This window comes from Convolutriloba macropyga, chromosome 15 (genome assembly GCF_964194025.1).
Source record: "Convolutriloba macropyga chromosome 15, txConMacr16.3, whole genome shotgun sequence".
NCBI classification, from domain to species: Eukaryota; Metazoa; Xenacoelomorpha; order Acoela; family Convolutidae; genus Convolutriloba; species Convolutriloba macropyga.
The window spans coordinates 46345167-46371652 of NC_134482.1; the positions used below are offsets into that span (position 1 = coordinate 46345167).

General features: G+C 35.8%; 2 protein-coding genes across 2 annotated transcripts in view; both read left to right on the top strand.

The window, feature by feature from the left end:
• LOC142354441 (DNA repair protein XRCC1-like) overlaps positions 1 to 26486 on the top strand; it is a 75883-nt gene that overhangs the window by 47935 nt on the left and 1462 nt on the right. The window contains exons 9-12 of the mRNA XM_075406734.1: positions 18507 to 18629; positions 18828 to 18904; positions 19416 to 19600; positions 20024 to 20280. Coding sequence (XP_075262849.1) covers positions 18507 to 18629; positions 18828 to 18904; positions 19416 to 19600; positions 20024 to 20280 — 642 coding nt within the window. The remainder of the gene's footprint in view (positions 1 to 18506; positions 18630 to 18827; positions 18905 to 19415; positions 19601 to 20023; positions 20281 to 26486) is intronic.
• On the top strand, positions 783 to 13585 carry LOC142354443 (uncharacterized). Its single transcript, XM_075406736.1, has 3 exons — positions 783 to 1752; positions 5879 to 6001; positions 12956 to 13585. The coding sequence occupies exons 1-3, from the start codon at positions 1501 to 1503 to the stop codon at positions 13496 to 13498; spliced, it is 918 nt and encodes a 305-aa protein (XP_075262851.1). The 5' UTR covers positions 783 to 1500; the 3' UTR covers positions 13499 to 13585.

Below are 26486 nucleotides of genomic sequence, written 5' to 3' on the forward strand. Positions count from 1 at the left end.
TTCTTTTCTGTCTACTTGTTAATTATACTCTATAAAGACAGTTCCCATATATTTTTTGGTAAAATGCAAGCCATTTGATTTAGTTACTTTTCTTCTGATGCTATTTTTACTTTTTCATTTAGTTTTTTCGAAAAAAAAAGGAAAGACATTGAGTTTCGGTCGTAAATAATGATTGTTGTTTTTATTTGATGTTGTTATTTGTCTTGTCTCTTACTCTCCTAATCGCAGTTATCATAGGCATTCAAATGTTTTAGTATCTTTTTTTGTATTGGTTAGAGCCTAACGCTAATTTTCAAATGGATTATTCTTGAACAATAATTTATCTTTGAAAGTTTTTTCTCTCTCCTCCTCTTTTGGTGGACAATTAAGTCAAAAACGTAATTGAGTGGGGTCGGAACATTATGTGCGGACGCACATTACCGAGCCTCCGTGTTTTATGTTAATTATTTGTATATCTGACCGGCATTTAGCTTTGAGCATGCACGTGATCACTTTTGATTTCACATTTTCAGCTCTAAATCTTCTGAATATTTATGTAAAATGTTTTCGTTTTTCTCTGAACTGTAGCTTATGTGTACTTATCTCTGTTTTTCGTGTTTCATTGCAAATTTTTTGTTTTATGAAATCTGTTTATCCTGCTGCTTATCGAAAATTGTTATTGAATTTTGATTCACAGAAAAACCGTGAGTGGTTTCAGATTATACCGAACCTGGAAATGCTAAAACATCATTTTTGACTCTATATCTTTTTAAAACTTTTTATTTATTTTTCTAAATCACTCTTTTGCGTTTGCTCCAAGAATAGGAAACAATATTCTTACGTTGAAAGTTATCCGCTGTTAATTTATTTCTAAATCGTTAACATGTTGCTTTTAACCATATGTGACCATTCGAAATTATGGACCATTATGGAGATATAATATTGCAAATACTAACCGTCTTTATGTTGGAGATGTAGCTGTATGTTTATGTATAGCATAAAAACAATAATATTGTGTTTGTTTACTGTTTTTTTTTTGTCTTGGCTTGAGATCTTAAAGATATGTGCAGTGCTTCCCTTGGAGATTTTAGTCACATTTTTTGCTAATGTCGAAATTCGTTTCAGCTTTCATAGGTCAACATTCCGATATCTGTGACTCAGCTATAAAATCCGAAATTTATCTATTTACTTTAGACTAATCACGTTCTTGTTGTTTTTTGTCTAGTTGTCTGGCCCACATTTTACACTGAAGTTTTCCTAGAGATGGAGAAATATAATTAAAAACGTTAACTGCAGATAGATAGATTATTCTTCTCAAAAGCTTTGAAAATTTATTTAATCAATTGTGACTCACATCCTGAACAATAAAAATTTGATTTTAACACAATAGTTCAATTTTGGTCGATTTAACCAATACTCTGTTTACAAATATTCAGGTTTATAATAAATCTAAAACTTAGAAGTTGGCAATTGCACAATACAAGCCAAGTTTAATTCTTTGAACCAACGAAAACAACGACAATGTCAAATTATATTTTTTGCTTCTTATTTTTATCGTGCTTAACCGATTTGGTTGCAACACGAAACGCTTTTTTGGACTCAAGCGGTGCAAATTGCGAAGCAGATTACAAGCCAAATGAAATAATCGACATCACTTCGATCGAAGACGAAGGCAAAGCAAATTTCTTGGGCGCAAAGAAATCAGCGAGCGAGATTAATTGTGCGGAGTTGTGCTGCAAATCGTTCACGCCTGACTTGCCCAATTCGCCTCAGGTGAGATATTTTATTGTTTATTGTATTTGTTTAATGTTTTTTATGTCTTGTCATGAGATACTAAAGATATGTAATGTGCGTTCAGGCTCGATTATGTGCGTTCGCCCATAATGTTCCGACCCCTCTCATCCGCATTTTTGACTCATCTTTTTACAAAATGAACTTTTTGTAGAAAACATTTGAAACAAAAGCATAAATTAGTTCATGATTTGGAACATATAATGTGATTAATACCCAAATTATGACTGACTGTAGAAATGGGTGGGAACAAATATACACTTCCTATTTTTACAATTTTGGAGCGCTGTTTAATTTCTCTCCAACGAAGTTTATGGTAATTCTATTAGTCGTTTGGTCTTTTTCATTCGATTTTTCGCTTTACTGATTGTTGGTTCTTTTGATGTTTCGTCCTCAAAAACCGGATGAAACAATTAAAGCCCTGCGAGCATTAAATGTCTCAGCAGCTCTCTTAGATCCTTATTACTTACCAGTCTCTAATTACGCGATCCATCGAAACTGTTTTGAAACGACGTTTTTAATTGCTCTCGAAGAGAAGAAATTTTTGTAAACGTGTCTTTTTTATGCAAAATTTTCGCTGACCGGTTTTGACTTTTCGAGTAACTTTTACGCGTTTTGCGTGGTCAGAAGTTCTCTCTCGTTCACATTTTCAAGCAGTGTAGCTCAATTGGTGGCAATTTAATACTAAACGTCAAAAAATAAGTGCGCTGAAACTGGTGCCATTTTCCAATTTTAATCTTAATAGTGGTATATGTTTACCTCTAATGAGGTTATTTGAATCCCCCTAGTGAATTCATTGGTCGCATTCAGGCTCCACCCTTCAACTGAAGCAGGCTGCAATTGATTAGAGCTCCCTTTGTTCGTTCGAGAGTAATTATTCCAACGTTAGTCGGCTGTGTTTATGATGTGAAGGGCGGTTCATACTCTTAAAAGTTTGAATACCCTCAGTCACCCGTCCCCAGCACTCACCCGTCCACCCTGCTGAACCTCTACTTGGTGATTTAGACCGCCCTTTCGTCCAGCCCTACCAACCCAACCCCAGCGATACCCCATCGCTAATTCCCCCATCATTTGAATGCCCGGGATCGCTTGATCCCACCCAATGCTTGCATCTCTAAAACCGTGGTGGCTACTACCAAAGCCAACCTCTTGCCGGTCCTTTGAAAGCAATTTGCGCGACGTTAATTGGTTATGTTTCGTGTATTGTGTATCGGTAAACGGTAAAATCACTGAGCATAATAACAAATGAGGCTTCCGTGTCACAGCAAAGTGTCACAAACTTGAACAAACAATGCGTAGAGATATCGTGGTTTTATTTTAGGGCAGTAGTTCTTTTCATCAATTGACTTCTTTCTATATCCAACTACTCCCGTCTAAAGAAAATTTACGAAATTTTAGAAAAATCATTTTTATATCTCGCTTTGGTTGTATTCGCTAGTTTTGCATTTGGAATAGCAAAATTAGTTAAATGTGATTTGTTGGCATTTGCAAATTTTTCAAGGTTGTATCTTATGCTCAAGTGTTTTTTTGTAATACTGAGAAAACTTGCTGATAATTGTCGGACTTTTTGAAGTTTTTTGGAAATTTGAACTTACTTCAGGAGAACCACGAATGTTTGATCAAATTAGATGCCGTATGGACTTCTTCCAATCAATGTATTTTTTTCTCCTTCCAGTTTTTTATGTGTCTTCTCGAGATTTCTCTTAATTAACGGCTGCTTTTTTATAATTTTTAAGCATTCTGCTAAAACAACATTTAGTAGGATTATGTATTTTATTAGCCGTCTTTAGTGTTTTCCATTTCTATCCCTTTGAATTTCCTGAAAAAAAATGAAGCTGAATTTGCCAAATGGTGGAGGCGAATTTTTTTAGTATTTTAATTTTTGTTTTTTCAATTGGAGCTAAAGTGTGAACGCAACCCGAGAAAAAGGAAGTTTTTCGGAAAGCGATATGAACTAATAATTTTAAGTTTTCATTAATTTTAAAAATTTTTTAATTTTTTAGTTTATTGCTGACATGCTTCTAATTAAAATCAACAGTCTAATCATTGAGTTTACCGTCCCTCTCCTGTTCTTTAATTTCATCAATTGCTGCCTTCTTTTTTTTAAATCAGGAAATTTGTCCAACTCTCTTCTCATTGGGTGAGTCGAGAAGAATCAATTAATAAATTAAGTCAACTCCCACTGGGTGACATATTAGTTCAGCCTCAAAATTGAAGCAATCATTCTGCGATATTATCACTCGATCTATTCTGCTTCTATATAGCTCCCCACTATTTGAGCTAGCTGTTATTAGTTTTTGGGTGCTACCCCCTCTCGTTGGGCGGTAAACGATCAAAGTTGCTTCTGTCGCCTTTGGCATCTCGTGCCCAGCTCTTGCAACTGGCTCCTAGGTCTGCACCTCTTGCTATCAGCATTATAGCGTTTCCTCGCATTAGTGTGACTAAAACCAACTGAGCAAGCCTGTTGAATGCAACTGACAAACCAGCTGGGTATATACTTCTGTTTTCAGTGAGTAGAGCTATTTGCTCCAATGTCTTTCTCACCAACTCAGAGAATCCACCAAATGATTCAAAAGCTATGGGAATAAATTGAACACCTATGTTGGCACATTGTTGGGAATATTGCGCAAACTTCCTTTCTTCAGCAGCTCTCAGGGCAAAACCAATTGTACTCAACGCATCTGAATAATACTGGGTTGTTGTGGGGAGTTAATGGTTACATCCAGAGCCTCTGACTGTCCAGCAGAACAACAAGGTAAATACACTTCTCCAGGCCGAGAATTTGTTTCTAGTATCAAGTTTTTCTGCTGGCAAACTGGCGACAGGTTGGCAGTGCTGCAAGCAGACAAAATTTTGTCCCTTAGCTGGTCGTGCCGCGAAATCGTATCGCCCCGGTCATGGCGTGTAACTACATGATCACCGAGTGCATCTAATGATCCATTTTTACAAAAGGGACACTTCCTTTCCTCTGTACTTCACAGCTGCACAAAACTAGTTGGACAGGAGATTGAGGCTGAGAGCCGGTATGGGAGCTGCCGATTACCACGCTCCTGATTGAGGCAGAGAGCGTTGCAGTAAGCGAGCATTTTCCCTATCGGATTTTTGGTTATTAATTACTTTATTGAGATCGACTTCATCAATGACTTCCTGTATTTTGCTTTGAGTGAGCTGCGATGTTGACAAACTATTTAGTTCATCAATCATTCTGGTATAGGCGTGGTCTGCTGTCGGATTTTGGCCAGTTATAAGTTCTACCAATGTAGCAGACTGCGATGCCGAACCAATATAGGCTGCTTTTATCTGGTCAGACGCTCGTCGGACTACAATTCCTGTCTTATTGATAGGCAAACAATATTGATGTCATGACACATGACTGTACGCAGTATATTTTCAAAAATTGTCCTTTGAAGAAAGTCAAATTCCTCAAAAATGTTTACGGGTTCCTCCGATAGTGTATTGCAGCGCACTGAATATACAATTTTTCAACTATGTAGAATGACAAGAGGACACTGTGGTTTGTTTATGTACTCCAGGTTCTCCAGAAGTTTCTCGATCTTTTGAACACGCTTCTGTAACGGGGAAGCAAGGAATCTCGGGAGCCAACCGCAGCACCCACAAAGTCCCTCTTTACTGTTTCTTTTAATTCCCGTATCATGTTCAGAGCTCCTTTTGACCAGACCTCATATTTGTCTCTCAGTTCTCTGCTGCCCCATAGTTAATAAATCTAAAGCCTCGTTTAATTCGGTTTCTGTTCCAGCAATGATACCATCGTCAAGGTACCAACAGTGCTGGGTAAGATTGGGTATTTTTGTTTCAATCTCTTCTATTATAGGCTTCAAGTTCAGAAAAGTTTTAAGTTGTATTTTAAATTGTTTGTGCCTATGTGATTAAAAGTAAAAAAACTGCCCGCAGCCCCCCAGTCCTTGCTGATTAAGGACCTTCCATAATTGATATCTTATGGATTTATCATGGTCTATATTGATTGTAATTTATAGTCTTACCCAGTGCAAGTTATGTTATTCACGCAAAAAATCGATTAGTTCATGGGGATGGGGGGGGGGGGGGAGGGAAACAGTTCCAAAATTGATGTCTCTGTTATTTTGTTCAGTCCTGCAACACTGCCGTTTACTTTCCTGACCCGGAAGGGAAGAGGGAAGAATCCTGTTTTCTCCTCTTCTGCATTGATCCATACTGTGGAAAAGACGGGGAATTCATAATCAAAGGAAAATCGGTGAGTTGCAATTTTATTCCATGTATATTTCGTGAATTTAATTGGGTCGTTTATAACCCCAACCCCCCCCCCCCGCCCATAAAAAAACCACCCACCCACCACAACCACCAGCAACTTAGTACGCAATAAGCTTATACTACCCCGATTACTGTTCATATACGATGATGGGGGCTATAATGGAAAAGAACCTTTTCTTTTGTATTTGGTAGTTAAGCAGACAAAACTCAGTACATTTTTGTAGTTTTGGCTGACAAATTTGTTCTGTCTATGTTGAAGATTTTCTTGTGACGTTTTCTTCAGATTGTTTAATGATCAGATTCTAGACATAGGGATTTAGTTACATATGGTTCGAATAGCCTCATATGACGTTTTTTTTGAAAGGTTAACGTTTTTCTAAAGTTCAGTTTCGAAATAGTTCGAAAATAGGCAGTTTGAAAATATTTTGAAGTTTAAACAACTTTTAGGTACATATAGGGTTGACGATAATAGCTTTTTTGACTTTCTATCAGTTGATATGGCAAGGCAGTCCATCAATTTATTTTTTCAATAAAACTATCCGATAACAGATCCGAAGTAAAACCGGCTGACAAATTCATCAATTTCTCTAAATCAACCTTATTGGACAACTCATTTTATTGCACTGTTATTCATGGTATCAATCTAAGGCCCATCGGAGGCATTTCAGTCCATCTATAATTCGAAATATCAACAAAAAAAAGACATTGATGCTTAGTTAATTTATTCTAAAAGTAGTTCGTCTGACTTATTTAGTTAGTTTTTGACGCATTACTTATCGATTTTTTGCATGATATGAATTAGAATCTAAATATGCTGAGATTTAAATCGTTTAGCAACTAAAACTCACTTTGCTCTGTCGTCCAATGGCAATTTAAATCAAATAGTCAAATTGAAAGTGCGTTAATTTAGTGTAATTGCTCATAATAACTAAAACAGCTGGTCAATTATGAAAATTTGAAGCATTTCAGTTGATATTTTACTTTTAGCATTTGGGGCTAGGTTCACTGAACAAAAAGGCTCGGTAGTATGCGTTTCTTCATTATTTTCTGACTCCTCTCAACCGCAAACCTTGCTCAATTTTACCCCATAGAGCGCAATAGGCTATATTCCTCAGCAGAACAGCCACAGTTATCTCTTAAAATTTGTTAAAATCTCTTAAAATTTGTTAACTTCAAAGCATGATACCAGCTAACTTACCGTATTGATTGCTCTCTAACGAAGTTTCAAGCAAACATTTTAAACGTGTGTCTTTTTATGCAAAATTTTTGCTAGACCGTTTTGACTTTTCGAAGTGAATTTTACGCTCTTTGACGTTTCGCGTGTCGTTGTGCGTTAGCAGCTGAACTGAATTGAAATAATGAATAAGATTAACCGGTTATTATGCTTTGAAAATATAAATTGTTAAGTTAAAGCTGTCGTTGTTTTGTTGCAGGATACAGCTGTCTGTGCTGTATTTGAAAATTTGTTCTATCAGCTCTGAGGAGTTTCCTTTGTAAGCTTAAAACCAACTCAGAGAAGTTACCTTATGTAAGGTACGGAAAATGTCACCATGAATTTTTTCCAGAAAATTTGCAATTTAGAATAACTAACATTATCAGTCACTGATTTTTTTTTCTAATTTTTTTTTCAAAATCTAGTGGCAAAAGATCAGAACGGCTTCTCGAAGAAACCTCTGAAATTCGCAGAACGGGCCAATAACTAGAACTAACGATATAATTTTTTGTTAATTGACTTTGAAGCATTATTCTGCTGATTTTGAATTTTTTGTAGAGTAGAATAAACAACGGGTTTTGGAAATTTTGGAATTCGGTTCATTGGTAACTGAAGCAAGCAAAATTGACCTTTTTTATCTGCTAAAATTCAGGAACCCTAACATTGAAAGCATGTTTGGCATTAATCAGAATTCATTGTTGACAAAAAATTAGAACGACATTTTTAATCTACACAGTTGTCTAAAATTTTTTGTATTTTTGGAAATTCAGATTTGTTTGGTTTGGTGATGCACAATCTAAGACATTTAGAAATCCGTAATTGTCAGAGATTCTTAACAATTATTTTAACGTAAAGTGACTACCAGAAACAAAAGCAGAAAATTTTCAAAGTAATTCCTGGAGGCTAAAATTCTGGAAATGTGTTCATTTTTAATTGATCTTGAACGAAATCCATAGCAATTATTGTAAACGTGTGTGTCTTTTTTTATGCAAAATTTTTGCTCGACAATTTTGACTTTTCGAGTGACTTTTACGCCCTTGACTTTTTGCGTTTCGCGTGATCTAAAATTCTCTCTCAATCACAATTTCAAGCAGCTGAACTCAATTGGCGGCAATTGAATACTAAAAGTCAAATGAAAAGTGAGCCGAAATTGGTGCCTTTTTTTACTTTAAATCTTAATAGTGGAATATGTTAACCTCTAATGTGGTTATTTGAAGCCCACTGTTGAGCTTCTTAGTCCCATTTAGGCTCCCCTCCCCCCGACTGAAGCAGGTTGGAATTGATTAGAGCTCCCACTAGTCGTTCGAGAACAATTCTTCCGACGTTTAGTCGGTTATGTTTTATCGATTTAAATCTTAAACTTTCAAACTAATTTAAAAAAATGGTTTGCACTCAATATATCGATAAGAGCACTTAATTGCAAAAGTTTATTTTGCAAAATGCGTTTATGCAAAAAAACCAAAAATATTAACTATTAAAAATTGATGTTGATATATGTAGAAGACGAGATTATTGGTTTTTAGTTTGTTGAGTTTTTAGTAGTTCAATTCTTGGAAACATTTATTCATTGCCAAAATCCAAGCAGTGGAGATAAATTGCAAAATCTGAAGCGCAAAAGGCCTAAAACAGAAGAAACGTTAAAATGAGTTGCAAGTTTTCGTCGTTTCTTCTCTTAAGATGCCAATTGACCTTCTATAACATTGTTTGGCGAAAACTCAAATACATATAGGAATACGTACGGAACGAACGGAAAAGAACAAAAAGCAATGAAACAAACATCAGCTTCTTTAAAGAGCCGTTAATTTTTTGCAAAAATTAGAAAATTAAGTTACTATTTGTGCTTTTTTTGTACATGCAATTTAGCGTATTGATTTTACTCCAATTTTTCTGTTACCTGGTCAAAAGCTGACGCACTGAATCATTCGTCAAATTAAAAAAAAAATGGCTAGAATTTCCACTGGCAGGCAAGTGTGTAAAAGTCAATTGGCAAACGCAGAAAATACTTAAGCGCGTATTTGGAAACGCGGGCGATAAAATCGATAATACGAGATTAAAAATTTTGAACTGTTAATGAATGGACATTTTTTTTTGCAAACATTAACAAATTTTAACAGAGTTCTTTTGTTGTCTGAGCTATTATTTTAGTGTTTCTTGTCGAAGTTTAGCAAAGCAGAAATTTTAGAATGTCATGATGCAGAAAATTGTGAAATATTCCTTAAAAACTAAATTATCTGTCGATGGCAAAATTTTTATAGAAATTCTGCACTGTCATTCATTATTCAAGCATTTTTTTTCGAAATATGAGCAAAATTGAAATTGGAGAAGTAATTGTGGAAAGCTGGTCGAATGTAGCTGAAAAAATAGATTAAATAATAGCCGCCCTCAGCTTCTCGGCCGGCTATTATAGCGCTCCTATTTTTTTACAATTCAAATAATTTGTATTGGGGCGCTGTCTTTAAGATCTGTTCACACATTTTCATGATTTTTGAAGTCAAATTGGAGTAGTGATTTTGGTCACGCCGAAACAGGAAATGGAGCGAAAAGCGAGTGGTTTTGCGGCGTGAAATTTTTTCGCTCTAATTTTGAAGTAGATTGAGAAAACGGTGTTTGAACAAAAATTCGTTTTCTCGCTAGTGGTTTTTTGTTCACATGCGGCAATTTCATTTTTGATTTTTACTTTTTTTCTATTTTTTAGATTGGAATTTTTTCAAAATGGTTTTTCCAATCCATTCATAGTCTGGTCTAGGTCTAGTTTTCTTCATCGAAGAAAAAATGTTTCGCTTTACCTCATTTTGCCGCTTTTTCAACATTTTGCGTGAAATTATTTTGACTTCTCTAGGCTAGTTTCTTTCTTCTCTCATTCTGCTGAAAATTGATTTTGAACATCAGTTGCTCAGCAAAGCAATCCAAAATGAACAGAGTCGGTATAAAAAATTGAAGTCAGAAATAAAAACGGGATAAACCCATAAAGCCCAAATTTAGATGCCCGCTTTTTGAACGTCGTTCCTATAAGTCTTAGTGACCATCTCTGATGCTTTTTGGTATTGATAGTAGCCCCTGTGGCCTCTCTAAGAAACAGAAGTATGTTCAACTACGAAATGCCATCAAAATAAATCGGACTTAAAAAATGTTTTTGTACAAAAATTTTTTTTTTCAATCTCTTTTCTTTCAATCCCAATCATGCTTATTTGAATCAACGGCGGCTATTTTCCGGCAATCTGCCGGGTATGTTTTAAAATTCTGAAGTTCAACACAAGCCAATCATCTACAACTCATCATCTAAACGAATAAACAGAACCTAAAGGCACATCACTGGTCATATTATTTGTTTCGGTTATTTTCCAAGAGCATTTTTGCCAAGGAAAGACCAATTCAGCTGAAATTGTTATTATTTTACGCTTGACGAGCGTTCTGGTGATAGGATTCACTGCCTTGTCCAATATGTCGGTTAGCCAAAAATAGCCCTTTGCGTCGGTGGGCCAAAATTGACTGACAAAAAAAATAGTTGAGCCTTTTGTCCATCCTCCCTCCAAATTCGGTTGAAACAAGAAACCGTTGAGGTTTTTTGACTTTTTTAAATTCAGGCTCAAAATTTGTTTCTCGAATAGGATTTTTGCAACCATATTATATTTTCTGACTCATATGGTCTCATTTTTTAAACTTGTGCTTTTAGGTTTTCGAAGCTTGTGAGTTTTCCCCAAAGAAAATGAGTAGCAAAGAAAAAAAACAAAGTATAGCTAGGCCGAGAGCAAAAGATTCCGAGAACAAATTTATTACTGATTTCCTTCCCTTTTAAGTTGAATTTGTTTACGGAACGTCATTCGTAACTCTTTTTGGTATAAGTTTTTAGATTAATCGATAGGTAAGTTAGTCATACATGACTGCTTTCAGTCAAGAAAATGTCTTCTACACTTAACATAGTAAATCTAAATTGAGAATTAAACCCTAATTAATTGCCGCCGTTAGCTTTTCAACGGTTATTATTCAGGCGCTTTCCTTTTTCACAGTTTAAAGACTTCGAATGAATGGTATTGGAGCGCTGTCCTGTTTTAAGATCTGACCAAAATGACGTCAAAATTGAGTGGCGATTTTGATCACGCGTAAAGATGAAATTGAGCAAATAATCGAGTGTTTTTGCGACTTGAATTTTTTCGCTCCAATTCGAAAGTGGACTGAGAAAGTGGACTTTTCGGTTCCTGGACAGGCGGCAATTTGACTTCTTTCTACTGTTTTTTCATCGGAATTTGTGAGCAAATGGTTTTCAAAGTATTTTCTTTCCCGGTCAATTCAGGGTTTAGTTTTTGATTTTATCAATAAAAATTCGTCGTATTGCTTCAGGACTTGTCCTGCTATGATTTTTACAATTCAAAAATTTGATTTGTATCGGAGAGCTGTCTTTTTAAAGATATGTTCCCACATTTTCATGATTTTTGAAGTCAAATTGAAGTGATGATTTAGTCACGCCGAAATGAGAAGTTGAGCAAAAATTGAGTGGCTGTGTGGCGGAAAGCTTTTTATTCTTTTTTAAAGCAAAGTGAGAAAACGGTTGTTTCAACAAAAAGCTGCTTTTTCGCTAATGGTTTTTTATTCACATGCGGCAATTTGACCTTGATTTGCCCATTTTTTATTGGATTTTCTAAATGGGATTTCACATGATTCGATCTTGGTCTAGTTTTTTTTTGTTTAGTCAATGAAAATTCTTTGAGTTATTTCAGGATTTGTCTTGGTTTGTTTTTTTAATTCACTTTACCTTTCGGTCATGCTTTTCGTTTTACAGAAGGCATCATTTTTTCGTTTGTCGCGTGAATGACCTCACTCAATGTTTTAACTGAGTTGGTTTTAATTTCTTTCACTCATTAAATCACGCACCGATAAATCTCGGTCACTAGTTCATTGTGCAGGTTATCGAAATTCATAAGCCGGTATTTGTATCAAGCTTAATAGATGTCAATTAGGAAGCTGAATTACATTCGTTTTAGAATCTAACTGAAACTGCACACCCAGTTAGAACCCTTTTTGGCGCCCAATTAAATTCTTACAATTTTTATTTCTTCTATTTCAATCCCGATGTGAGTCAAGCGAATCAACGGCGGTATTTTTCCGAGAGTTTGCGGGCTATGTTCAAAATTGAATAGAGGTCATCCGAACTAAATTATTTTAAGGCAAAGTGCTATAAAGGTCTCTATTACTTGAATAACGTTGGTGTTGGAAATTTTATTTGCAAATAAAGATAAACTTGAAATCACAATTTTTTTACTAGCACTTTTGTTTTTGGCCCTTTAGTTTTGTAACTTGTTTTCATTAGTGTGTCTTTCGATAGCACCGTGTTCAATGTCACACATTGAGTCTATTCTGTTTATAGAAAAATGAGACGATAAAAATGCCTGACGACCTTTTAGTGAGGAAAGAAAAGAACTTAATCTTAGAAAAAAGAACATGATACCTCGAGGGTAATGTATAATATTTGTCATATCAGCTGCATCTATAATGATATCTACATATTTGCATCCTGATAAATGAAGTTTTTTTTTGCTGTCAATATGTAGTTCATGCAAATCTTAATTGATGATAAAAATTCACTGAGAATTTTATTCACGGGATAAAAGCTTAATATAAATCGTAATTGCTAAACAGGTATTTCAATACTGAACTTGAATACTATTCGCTGATTGTATTATAATGAAGGATTTACACAGATCAATAACTAATTGCTGTATGTTTTAGTACAATTCAACTTATGTAATCTTCCTAAACGATTTTCACTCTCCAAAATCAGAAACGACCAGTTCCACTACTTCTGCTCCGAGCGAAAACGGGGAAAGTGACTCAAACGTACCCGATGAATCTGGGTCAGCTGACGATGTCGAAAAAGCCGATGGTGAAGAAACGAATGACAACGAATTGAAAAGAAACGAATCTTCAGTTGACGAAACCATTTCAAATGAAGACGTCAACGATGTCAATTTTGATAATTCTGACCAAAGTAACAAAACCTCAGAATCGATCGAAGAATCGGAAGAAATTGATCACAAAAGTAGCGAAGTGGCGCCGACATTTCATACTAATCAAGCGAAATATTCGCCTACATCTGATCAAGTCGGAACTATTTTAATATCTTTATTTGTAGTTTTAATCGTTGCTACTTCCTCTGTGTTGATCGCTAACAAGTTGTACCAACAGTACCAAAAAAGGAAGATGTACGATAAGCTAGATTACTTGTCAACTGAGCCACTTTATGGATACGGTGATCGCACAGATTACGATTAATTGTATTTTTATTAACTTTTTAAAATAATATTTCGAGAAACTTGTATCTGGGTTGCACTTTTTTATGAGTTGAACATCTTTGTTTAATGATTGTTTTTAACGCAGACTTCAGTACCTGGTTTTGACAAGACTGGTTTTTACAAAATAGGGTTATGGTATCCAATGTTATTAAGTGACTGTGCGTACAAATAAAATTTATTTGAGGATTATCCGGAAGGAATATGATGCCAATTAATTGATCTAATTCTTAATGCTTATTAGGCGCTTAACAAAATTTGGCTTATTATGCTGAGTTTCGTCGAGCGTTGATTAAAATGTATGTTACAATTTTGCATCCTCCTATTGAATAAATTTAAGGAGAGAGCGGAGCTAGTGTACAAATTGTACTAAAATTTTGGGTGATGTGAGTTTTTAGGGCCACAAATTGTAGTGACGATGCCTTAATTGGCAGAATGATGGTTTGCAAAGCTAGGGCGACCATTTTTTTGAAATATAATAGGATAGTGGATAGGAAACAAAAAAAAGTTGTGAGTCAGTCAAAATTTTGCGCTCTTTGGTATTTTCCTATCAAATGGCGTACAAGTAGATTTTTTTGCAAATGTCTGAAAACCCGACCTGGAAAAGATTTAGCTGAAGACAGGTTTTTGCGGCAAAAAATTAGGTGTACATCGCGCTCAGCTAGAATAAAAGCCTAGAAAAATGACAAAAGTCACTTAATCATTTTTTCCAAGGGATAGAAAGCTTACCACACCAGAAGTTAGTTCCAATTGATCGGCAATTGATCATCAACAATGGAGATTTTCTGAAAAAATTTTAAACTTAAATATTGCTAAACCAACAATCCTAAAGGTAGGTTGACACCAATAATGGATGCATAACCAACTATCCTAAAGCTAGGATGACGTAAAGCTAGGAGGACACCAATAACGAATGCAAAACTAACTATCCTAAAGCTAGGATGACACCAATAATGAATGCAAAACCAACTATCCTAAAGCTAGGATGACACCAATAATTAATGCAAAACCGACGATCCTGAAGCTAAGATGACACCAAGGATGATTGAAGGAAGACAAAACTTAGCAACAAATTGGATCAAACAGTTCAATAACACTCCAACACTCCAGAGTTAAAACCAACAACACTATCATTAATAATTTTAATATATTTTTGGCGAAATTGGCTAAAAATTGCTTAAAAATACGGAAAAAATTATCAAAACCACGCAATTTCTGTCAAATGTTCACAAAATTTTACTTAATAAATCCTTGGAAAAAGCGAAAGTCTTAACAATCTTAATTAAATATTCAACGCTGGCCGGGACGAGTATTTAGTTCCTCCATCACTAAAGGGGGGTCTGAAGAACTAAGCTTTCTGCCAGTACACTTTTATCAGATGGATGTGAATTGATATATTTAGAAGCTAAACTTCGTTTCTTTACTTTTATTTCTCAAACTACATCAACTTCGTATTCGAGGGAAAGTGTGTGATGTACACGTGGAAGCGTTGCTCCCGCAGAACTTTTTTTTGCATAAACATCGCATGAACGTGTTCATGCGAAATTATGTCCATTGAAGATGTTATTTTGAACCCCTGATGTCTAGATTTTTAATTAAATTTCAGTACTTTGACCAGCTAAAACCTTTTTGAAGTTTTTTATCCAAAGGAAGAGAAGAATCAAGTCCAATTGACAGTTTTGCCATTTCAAGTTTTAATACCGTCGGTTTATCTCCTTTTTCTTTGGTTGCTTCTCGGATTACTCGGAAGTTTTTCTGCCACCTTTGAACAGCGCAACAGTTGAATAGAAAAACAATTCTTACCATTGTTATTTTCTGTACCTTGAATGTCTCTTATCAACCTTTGAAATGAAATTTAGTTCTCAAAAGCATGAAGTGATATTCTTTTTTTAAACACGAATTCGTGTTCAAGCAAAACAGAATGTCATTTCATGCCTTTTGAGAACTAAATTTCAGTGTTTTTATCCAATTTTTGATAAGAGACAGTGAATGGTATAGACAATAATGCTGATAAGAGTCCTTGTTTTCTTCTCAAATCTTTTCGTGACTATCCTTAAGCTAGGATGACACCAATATCGATTGTAAAAACAACTATCCTAAAGCTAGGATGTCACCAATAATGAATTTAAAACGGACGATCCTAAAGCTAGGATGACACCAATAATGAATGCAAAACCAACTATCTTAAAGCTAAGATGACAACAATAATGAATGTAAAACCAACTATCCTAAAGCTAGGATGTCACCAATAATGAATGCAAAACCGACGATCCTAATGCTAGGATGTCAACAATGATGAATGCAAAACCAACGATCCTAAAGCTTGGATGATACCAAAGATTTTTAAAGGAAGGAAATACTTAGCAAAAAATTGGACCAAACAGTTCAATAACACTCCAACTCCAGTGTTAAAACCAACAACACTATCAATAACAATTCTCATATATTTTTGGCAAAATTGGCTTCAATTTGCCCAACAAAACGGAAAAAGTTATCAAAACCACGCAAATTCAGTCAAATGTGCGCAAAAGTTTAAACCTTGATAAATCCGTGGAAAAAGCGAAAGTCTTAACAATCTTTTTAATTAAATATTCAACGCTGGCTGGATCGAGTATATGGTTCCTCCATTACTAAAGTGGGTCTGAAAAACTAAGCTTTTTGCCAGTACACTTTTATCAGATGGATGTGAATTGATATATTTAGAAGCTAAACTTCGTTTCTTTACTTTAATTTCTCAAACTACATTAACTTTGTATTCGAGGGAAAATATGTGATTTACATGTGAAAACGTTGGTCACACAGAACGTAGGTTTGCTTAAACATCGCATGAACGTGTTTATGCGAAATTATGTCAATTGAAGATGTTATTTTGAACCCCTGATGTCTAGATTTTTATTTAAATTTCAGTACTTTGACCAGCTAAAACCTTTTTGAAGTTTTTTATCCGAAGGAAGAGAAGAATCAAGTCCAATTGACAGTTTTGCCATTTCAAGTTTTAATACCGTCGGTTAATCGCCTTTTTCTTTAGTTGCATCTCGGATTACTCGGAAGTTTTTCTGCCACCTTTGAACAGCGCAACAGTTGAATAGGAAAACAATTCTTACCATTGTTATTTTCTGTACCTTGAATGTCTCTTATCAACCTTTGAAATGAAATTTAGTTCTCAAAAGCATGAAATGATATTCTTTTTATAAACACGAATTCGTGTTCAAGCAAAACAGAATGTCATTTCATGCCTTTTGAGAACTAAATTTCAGTGTTTTTATCCAATTTTTGATAAGAGACAGTGAATGGTATAGACAATAATGCTGATAAGAGTCCTTGTTTTCTTCTCAAATCTTTTCGTGACTATCCTTAAGCTAGGATGACACCAATATCGATTGTAAAAACAACTATCCTAAAGCTAGGATGTCACCAATAATGAATTTAAAACGGACGATCCTAAAGCTAGGATGACACCAATAATGAATGCAAAACCAACTATCTTAAAGCTAGGATGACAACAATAATGAATGTAAAACCAACTATCCTAAAGCTAGGATGTCACCAATAATGAATGCAAAACCGACGATCCTAATGCTAGGATGTCAACAATGATGAATGCAAAACCAACGATCCTAAAGCTTGGATGACACCAAAGATTTTTAAAGGAAGGAAATACTTAGCAAAAAATTGGACCAAACAGTTCAATAACACTCCAACTCCAGTGTTAAAACCAACAACACTATCAATAACAATTCTAATATATTTTTGGCAAAATTGGCATCAAATTGCCCAACAAAACGGAAAAAGTTATCAAAACCACGCAAATTCAGTCAAATGTGCGCAAAATTTTAAACCTTGATAAATCCGTGGAAAAAGCGAAAGTCATAACAATCTTTTGAATTAAATATTCAACACTGGCCGGACCGAGTATATGGTTACTCCATTACTAAAGTGGGTCTGAAAAACTAAGCTTTTTGCCAGTACACTTTTATCAGATGGATGTGAATTGATATATTTAGAAGCTAAACTTCGTTTCTTTACTTTTATTTCTCAAACTACATTAACTTTGTATTCGAGGGAAAATATGTGATTTACATGTGAAAACGTTGGTCGCACAGAACGTAGGTTTGCTTAAACATCGCATGAACGTGTTCATGCAAAATTATGTCGATTGAAGATGTTATTTTGAACCCCTGATGTCGAGATTTTTAATTAAAATTCATTTCTTTGACCAGCTAAAACCTTTTTTATGTTTTTGTTCGACTGAAGAGAAAAATCAGGGCCAATTGACAGTTTTGCCATTTTGGTTTTTAATGCCATCGGTTTTTCTCCATGTTGTTCGGTTGCTTTTCAGATTACTCGGAAGTTTTTCTGCAACCTTTGAACAGCTCAACAGTTTTCAGTGGAAAAGAAATTCGTACCAATGTTATGTTCTGTACCATTCACTGTCTCTTATCAAAAATTTGTTAAAAGACAATCAAAATTAATTTTCAAAAGCATGAAATGACATTCTTTTTTTAAACACGAATTCGTGTTCAAGCAAAACAGAATTTCATTTCATGCCTTTTGAGAACTAAATTTCATTATTTTTATCCAATATTTGATAAGAGACAGTGAATGGTACAGAAAATGACATCATTGTTTTGTTCTCAAATCTTTTCGTGGATCTGTTTTTTGGTGTGCCGTCTAATTTTCTCAAATTTTGCCTATTTTCGAAAGAGTTTTACATAAATGTTACAATGCAAAATGTAGTGTTTCGTTCTTCATAATTACGAATTTCACGAAATTTATGTTTAATGTGAACACTTTCATTTGAACTTTTTGGGCACACATGGTCGTGTAAAAAGAGTTTTTTTTTGCAAAACTATTCTTATTTTTTACATTTGAAAGTTTTATCGTTCTTAATATTTTGATTCAAATAGATTTGATGTAGCATTGAATGTCATTGATTCAGATCTAGCTTGCATTGTCTACTGTTTCTGATAATTGTTAATGTTGTATTTCAGCTGTGCCTTCGCGAACACCCCCAAGTTTAACCAAGTCAGAAAAAGCTCCCCCTCCGCGTTCGTCGTGAAAAAAGAATGGATTCTTGACTCGCACCAGCAAAGAACAAAACTCAATCTTACCAAGTAAGCAAACGCATTTTAGATATTAGTTAATCCAATTTCTCTCCAAACGATATTGATCGCTGTTATCGTATTAATGTGTTGTTGATTGTTCTCTGTTTTACCCCCCCCCCCCCCCTTGTTTACTATAGACGAAAACAAGGAGTTGGAAGTTAAACAAATAGATCAAAATGTGTTCGTTACGTAAGCTGGAATGTTTAGATACTCGATGGTTTCTTTGACGCAACAGGCTAAAAATGAACCCGAAATCAAGGCTGACTCAGACAGCAATAATAGAGGTGAGTAAAATGGGCGGGTTGTCTGGAGATTTTTATTAACAAAGGATTTTCTCGCCTTGCGAAATTTCCAGTACTATAAGTTTTTTATATTCTGGTAATCATATTTGTTATATATGCAAAAGAAGTTGAGGAAACAATCAAAATTGCACCAGCAATCCATTCTGGGCAGCGTTTACAGAACTAATCTGTCCTTTATCGGCAAGATCGAACAGAAATAGTCCTAATTTCGAAGAAATTGTCACATTTTGGAAACTTATCTACAAATATAAAATTAGATGTTATGCTTTAAAAATCGCTCTTATCAGCAATTTGTCTTTATTTGTGAACAAGACCGGCACAGTTTTCCGATTTTCAACATGTCGATTACTGAAATTTGTTACTGAGTTGAAAATTTTTGCTGAGTAGAAAATATTTTTTGTAGAGATTCTGAAAAAGATTTATGAAGCTCAAAACACAACATAAATGGTTTAATAAAACTGTTATTTAAAAAATTTACACTCATATTTTCCAGCCGAACGAAAGGAAGCAACTGCAGAGAACCCTAAAGTGACTGCAACTTCATCGGCAACTCCGACTCTTCGGCAGCGAGACCAGCCGAATCATAAAAGGAAATCTGATTCGCCTTCACTGGACGATAACGACGAATCGGCGTATGATGTCGAAACCGATGAGGAATACAACCCATATGAAGAACAGGTTACTACTTAGAATAACTTATAACTTGATCTTTACACTAATGTCACTATAAACCCGGATCTTTGACAAATTAAGATTTATTTTTTTACTAATTTTTCGAACGAAGTTTGAACAGCAATTATTCTAAACGTTTGTGTAAAGAAAAGTTTTGCACCCATAAATTGCCCCGCATGTCAATTTGAGAGCAATTGCTCTGACGTTAGTCTGTTTGGTTTTTTTATTATAAAAGTTCCCATTTACAAATAATTTGTTTTCTTGATGCTGTGTGAACGCGTTAAGGGTTCTGTCACTCACGATTAATTTTTTAAGCTTAATGAGACATTCAGATATGACTTAATGAAACACAAGAATGGCCCCATCCCAACATGATGATACCCCCCTCCTCCCCAAAAAACCGTTCCAAGAGTTATATATGTTTCACAGGCTCATTATGATTCGGACGACGAGCCTGAACAGCTCATATCAATCAAAAAAGCGTCATCGTCAACAACAACAACAACAACAACAACAGAGAATAAAACTACCAGTAAACAAGAAGACACTGACAAAGAAAGTAATCTAGACGAAATGGAATTGCCGCCTCTGCCTGACTTCTTCAGACGACGCAAGTTCATGTTATTCGGAAGTTTCGACTCAGAAATGCGAAGAATAATGAAGCGACTTATTGTTGCCTACAACGGGTAAATTTAAAAGTAGAAAATATGTCTATAAGGCAATGGCTGAGCGAAATTAAGCTGCGATTATACTGATTTTTACGACTAGAAAAAATGTCGGTTTTTTGTGAGCTTTTTGGTGCTGAATCGTGTTAGTTCAATATTTCATTATTTTCCCTTTTCGAAATTGGTTTAGTGAAGGCTTCGCACTGCCTCATCTCTGTAGCAGCGAAAACATTGTCATTATTTCTTCTCTAAAGTTGCATCAAAAGCAAATCTTTGTTAAATTACGACGCTCATTTTTCCTTATATTACTGCTTTGAACACTCAAATAAGTATCATTTTTTCTTTTACTTCATAATTGGCGCCATTATCTGTAAATAATTTTTTCTTGCAGTTCTGGTTTGATGTTTCGTAAGCGTTTTGACAGGTTTTGATGTTCTTTTCAAGTTTGCAATTTGACTGAAACCTTATCTCTTACTGGCATCGGTAGATCTTTTTTGGCTATTGTTTCATATTAATCTCAAGAAAATTGAAATTATTCTGAGATGAATTGTCTATTTTGTCTACTGTGCTTTATAGAAACCCTTTTTTAAACCAATTGAGGAAAATGCTCTCTGTATATTATCAAATTTCTTTAGTTTTTAGTGCAATTTTAGCGACTGAAGAATTTCTTGGTAGTTTTATTGCTTAGTTTGCAGATATAGATGAATTTCTGACGACTGGTGGCGACATTTAGAGAAACTTTTGAGGAATTTGGTTTCTATATATGTTGATTCTAGCATAAATAAGTGCCAATATTTGAGCCCTTTTCTTATTCATCATTAGTTTTGCGTCTAAGGTTGCAGCGTGTGTAAAATGTGGAGTAGATTTTTTCTACATTTTTTGAGGTTGTCTCCTGTCTCCCATTTTTCATTTGGCCCCGATTATTTGTAGTTTTGTTTTAAAGTTGCACATTGGCATATTTTACGAATTTTCGAAACATGTCATTTTTCAACCTGAGTTCTTTTTGAATTTTTTATGGAATTTGTTAGTTACAATTTTTCTTGTGACCATTTCCGGTTTCCTTTATTTCACTTATTCTCCTCAATTTGCTGTTGAGCCGTTGATTCAGCAAATAAGTGTAAATGAACAGTCAGTTTGAAAAAAGGAAATCAAAATAGAAAGGGGATGACCCATAAATTTTTGCTTAATAAGTCTAAATCATTTCACTTTTAAAATGTGACGGTTTCAAAGAAACATCAAGAAACTTAGAAGTTTTCTTTATTAAAGTTTCAAAGAACGAAAGAAGAACTTACCTGACGAACTTTATTGCTGTGTCGATAAGTAATGGCCACAAAACTAAACTCAATTCTAATTTTGTTTTGGCGCTATCATTATCTTATTGACCTATCAATCATATGTCAGAAGCAAATTCGCCCACCAACAGAAACCTGATTCTAACATCAACCGACCTCCAACTAATGAACTCGATTGTACCCAAGCCATATATGATTCTCATGAAATTTTGATGAAAATAGAAAATCACCTCCGGGATTCGGAGTTAAGATCTATTCACATGCCAATCATGTAAAATATTTTTAGTTAATCTAAATTTTCTCTGTATATTTTCTCATAGATAACTTCTATAAATACAAGCTAATTTTTGTATTTTTTCAGTTCAAAATTTAATTTAAAATTCAACTTATTGAATTCTTTGACCCGTGTTGTCGACCACGACAATGGTGTCCAGACCAGCTACAGACAGACAAATTGTGGATCTACAGAATGCAGAATCAGCTACTGCGTGGATTATGTCTTTTGTGGCGAACTGTCGCGCAGAGAAGAAAGACGACAAGGTCAACAACGATGGTACTGTACAGGACCTACAGGTAACCAATCTCTTCCTTAGTTTGTGCGGGCAAGATGCAATTATTAAACTTAGGAGCCTAAAGAGTCCTAGGAATTTGATAGACACTCCGTATAAGGACATCAGATTGGAGATTCAAAATTATATTTCTCCTAAAGAGAGAGTAGTAACGGCAGAATGGGCTAAATTTCTGTCCGTAATACAAGGTGTAGGGGAGTCAGACGACGACTTCCTAGCACGTCTTAGAGAAGAAGCACGCTATTGTGACTTCGAAAAACTGAAAACAGCGGCAAACCCAGAAGAGGAGTTGGTAAAAATAAAATTTATCTCAGGTTTGAGGTACCCTGAAGCAAAACTTAGACTACTAGATGGTATTAAAGCAAAACCAGCAATGTCGTTTACTGAAATTACCGAGACCTTACAGTTCAGAAGTCGAGCAATGGCTTTTGCAAGTTCTTCATCAGGTAATAAGCCCTTTAATGTGAAAGAAGAAGTTGGGTTCAACTTCAAAAAGACCTTTCGAAAACCAAATGAATAAATTACGGCTAATAAAAGCAACATGTCCACTAGGTGTGGAGTTAAGCCACACTCTAGTAGACCCTGTCCAGCGCTAAGTAAAATATGCAACACCTGTGAAAAGGTGGGACACTTCTCAAAAATGTGTAGAAGCAAACCCCAACCAAATTCAGGTAAGTACAATAAACAGAATAACTTCTGCAAAGAAGAAAATGTTTCTTCAGAGCACGAATCTCCAGCATCGGAGATGGGAATGTTTTATACTAAAGAACAAATCTTTAGCATGTCTGGGAATATATCTCAATAAATAACTGCAAAGTAAAAATGCAGGTAGACACAAGTGCAGATAGCACAGTGATATCATCAAAAATGTGGACTGAGCTTGGTAAAACCTCAGTTGGATGGTAAGATAAGACATCTCGAAGCTTATGATAGTCATCAATTAACGCTTCTGGGATCACTTACTTGTGACGTTGAGTGGAACCGAAGCAGGCTCACGCAAAAACAACTAGCAGTTTTGCAGTCTGATAAAGAATTTGGACTACTTGGTAGAGACCTTCTACCCAAGCACGGTGTGAACAACATCACAGCCGAGCACCTACCTACTGTGAAGGGTTACAAAGCTCATGTGAAGCTGATACCAGGAACACAGCCAATGTTCTGCAAAGCCAGAAAAATACTTCTACCTCTTCAAGACAAGGTCACAGAGAAGCTGGAACAAATGGTCAGACAAGGCATCCTTGAACCGATACATCCAGGAGGAGTCACTGATGCATCTCCAGTGGTGTGGCAGAGAAAGAAGAGTGGAGAACTGAGACTTTGCGTGGACTTGAAAGTGCACATCTATGGCAAGGTCATGGATGAGGACTACCCAATACCAGACATGGAGACAATCTTCCACAACCTACATGGGACCTCATACTTTGGCAAAATTGACCTCTCAGATGCCTACTATCAAATTGAACTTGACGAAGAAGCAAAAGATATATGCACAATCAATACATCTCAGGGATTGTTCAAGATGTGCCGACTACCTCAGGGATTGATAATCTCTTCTTCAATCTTCCAGAGTTGCATCGAATCAACACTCAAAGGAATCAAAGGTGTTGTGATCTTTCAAGACGATGTATTGGTGTATGAAACTACCAAGGAGCAGTTCGACAAGAGAATGCTTGCAGTCAAGAGTCGACTACGTGAGAAAATTTTACTATTAATGAGAAAAAATCTAACTCAAAACCAGTCGATAGCGTTTGCTTTTTGGGATACTCCATTTCAAAGGAGTAGCACCAGATCCCAAACACGTTGAAAAAATTAAAAAAATGCAAAAGCGCCAACTAACAATAAACAACTCGAATCGTTTGTTGGGCTAGCTGATTTTTACGGAAGAATGATTCCTGATTTTGCAACAAAATGCTACCCTTAAATAACATGAGGAATAGCGATTTCTCATGGGGCAAAATGCAACAAAAAGCCTTTGAAGACAAAAAATGAGTTATGTGCTAACCCACTAGTACAGCCATATAGTCTACAAAAAGAAGCAACAGTTACTACTGACGCCTCTGAAAAAGCCCTTGGCTGGGTTCTTTCGCAAGAAGGACATCCAGTCATATATGTATCGAGAAAATTGACTCCAGTGGAGCAAAACTACTCGAACATAGAGCGGGAAGCATTGGCAATTGTTTTTGTGGTCACAAGACTAAAACAATTTCTTCTTGGAAGACGATTTACCCTACAGACTGACCACAAACCACTCAAATATCTCTTGGCACCAGACGAGGAGATCCCGAAGACAGCATCAGCTAGAATCACAAGATGGGCAATAGCTCTAATGGGTTTTGACTGTGAGTTGAAGTACACGCCAGGAGAGCAGATACCCCATACAGATGCTTTGAGCAGAATGGATTTTGACGAAGACGAATCGGACAACGATCGAATGTGCTTCGCAATCAATAACATCTACTTCGACCAGAGTGATTTGGTGACCCAAGCAGAAATCAAAACTGAACTTGGAACAAACAGAATCTTCCAGGACATAATGAAACGAATCAAAAGCGGCAATTGGATACAATGTTCAGAAGCGGAAAAAGGATTCGAACAACAGAAATATGCACTTACTTTACGTAATGGAATCATCTTCAGAGGTGTTGTTCCTTTCTTTCCACCAAAACTACGACACTTGGTTTTGGCAAAAGCGCATGAGACACATTCCGGGAAGCGCATGAGACACATTCCGGGAAGAATGCAACTGAGGCATCAGTCAGAATGATAGCATGATTGGCTGGCATTACCCAAGACGTTCAACACTTTGTTAGTGAATGAAAGAATTGTCAATTGAACAGGCCTGGCCTGGGAAAAACACTACGTGGCCAGAAGCCGACGTTTGGGAACGACTCCACGTGGACTGGGGTTATGTTAAGGACCAAGGCAATATCTTAGTAATTGTTGACGCAGGTTCTGCTTGGATAGAAGCCTTCCCCGCGGGAAATAGAACACCATAAACAGTAATATATCTTAGTCAAATCTTTGCAAGATTCGGAATACCAAAAACTTTAGTATCTGATAATGGTCCTGAATTTGTCAGTGGTGACCTTAAACAGTGGTGTGAATCACTGGGAATTAAGAAAATGGAATCACCCGTCTATCATCCAAGAGCTAATGGACTAGCTGAAAGAGCAATTCAGACAGTGAAGCGGGCACTTCAAGCGTGGAGTTCCAACCTTAATGTGTCATTTGAAGCATTCCTGCAAAGGGCACTGATGACACATCGCAACACTGCGAAGACGAGGAGCAAAACTCCAGTTGAACTTTTGTTGGGACGCAGAGTGAGACTACCAGCAATAGCAGATTTCGACTTGTGTGAACCCATTCTATTCGAGGCCAACGAAAAGACAAAGACAGTTCCTGCTACCTTCATCATCAGGAAGGGCTTGAACACATCTTTCATACAGCCCGAAAACTCAGCACGGACTATTCTAGTGAGCGACAACCAAATTGCGAGACTAGACGAGGACAATGTGAAAACTGAACCAGCAGTGGAGGCGACCATATCTCAATCAGAACAACAATTTCAGAGCACAGATGTGGGACCTTCACTTCAAGATGAAGCTTCTGCAGCCACATCATCTGCAGAGCACCAACAACCCGAAACCTCAGAGCCTTCACGAACATCAACAAGAAACAGAAAACAACCGGACATATTTGGAGAACCTATACCCACAAACTTGCTTAAAAAAGGAGAGAGGATGTGATGGTTTCAAAGAAACATCAAGAAACTTAGAAGTTTTCTTTATTAAAGTTTCAAAGAACGAAAGAAGAACTTACCTGACGAACTTTATTGCTGTGTCGATAAGTAATGGCCACAAAACTAAACTCAATTCTAATTTTGTTTTGGCGCTATCATTATCTTATTGACCTATCAATCATATGTCAGAAGCAAATTCGCCCACCAACAGAAACCTGATTCTAACATCAACCGACCTCCAACTAATGAACTCGATTGTACCCAAGCCATATATGATTCTCATGAAATTTTGATGAAAATAGAAAATCACCTCCGGGATTCGGAGTTAAGATCTATTCACATGCCAATCATGTAAAATATTTTTAGTTAATCTAAATTTTCTCTGTATATTTTCGCATAGATAACTTCTATAAATACAAGCTAATTTTTGTTTTTTTTCAGTTCAAAATTTAATTTAAAATTCAACTTATTGAATTCTTTGACCCGTGTTATCGACCACGAGATAAAACTCATCACTCTTGTCAAAGCCGAGCTGCCAATATCAATTGAAATTACACGTACCTGAAAAAAATAATGTTTCTGCTTTTTTGAGAAGAAACCGTCAAATCATCTGTTGTTTTTCTATCG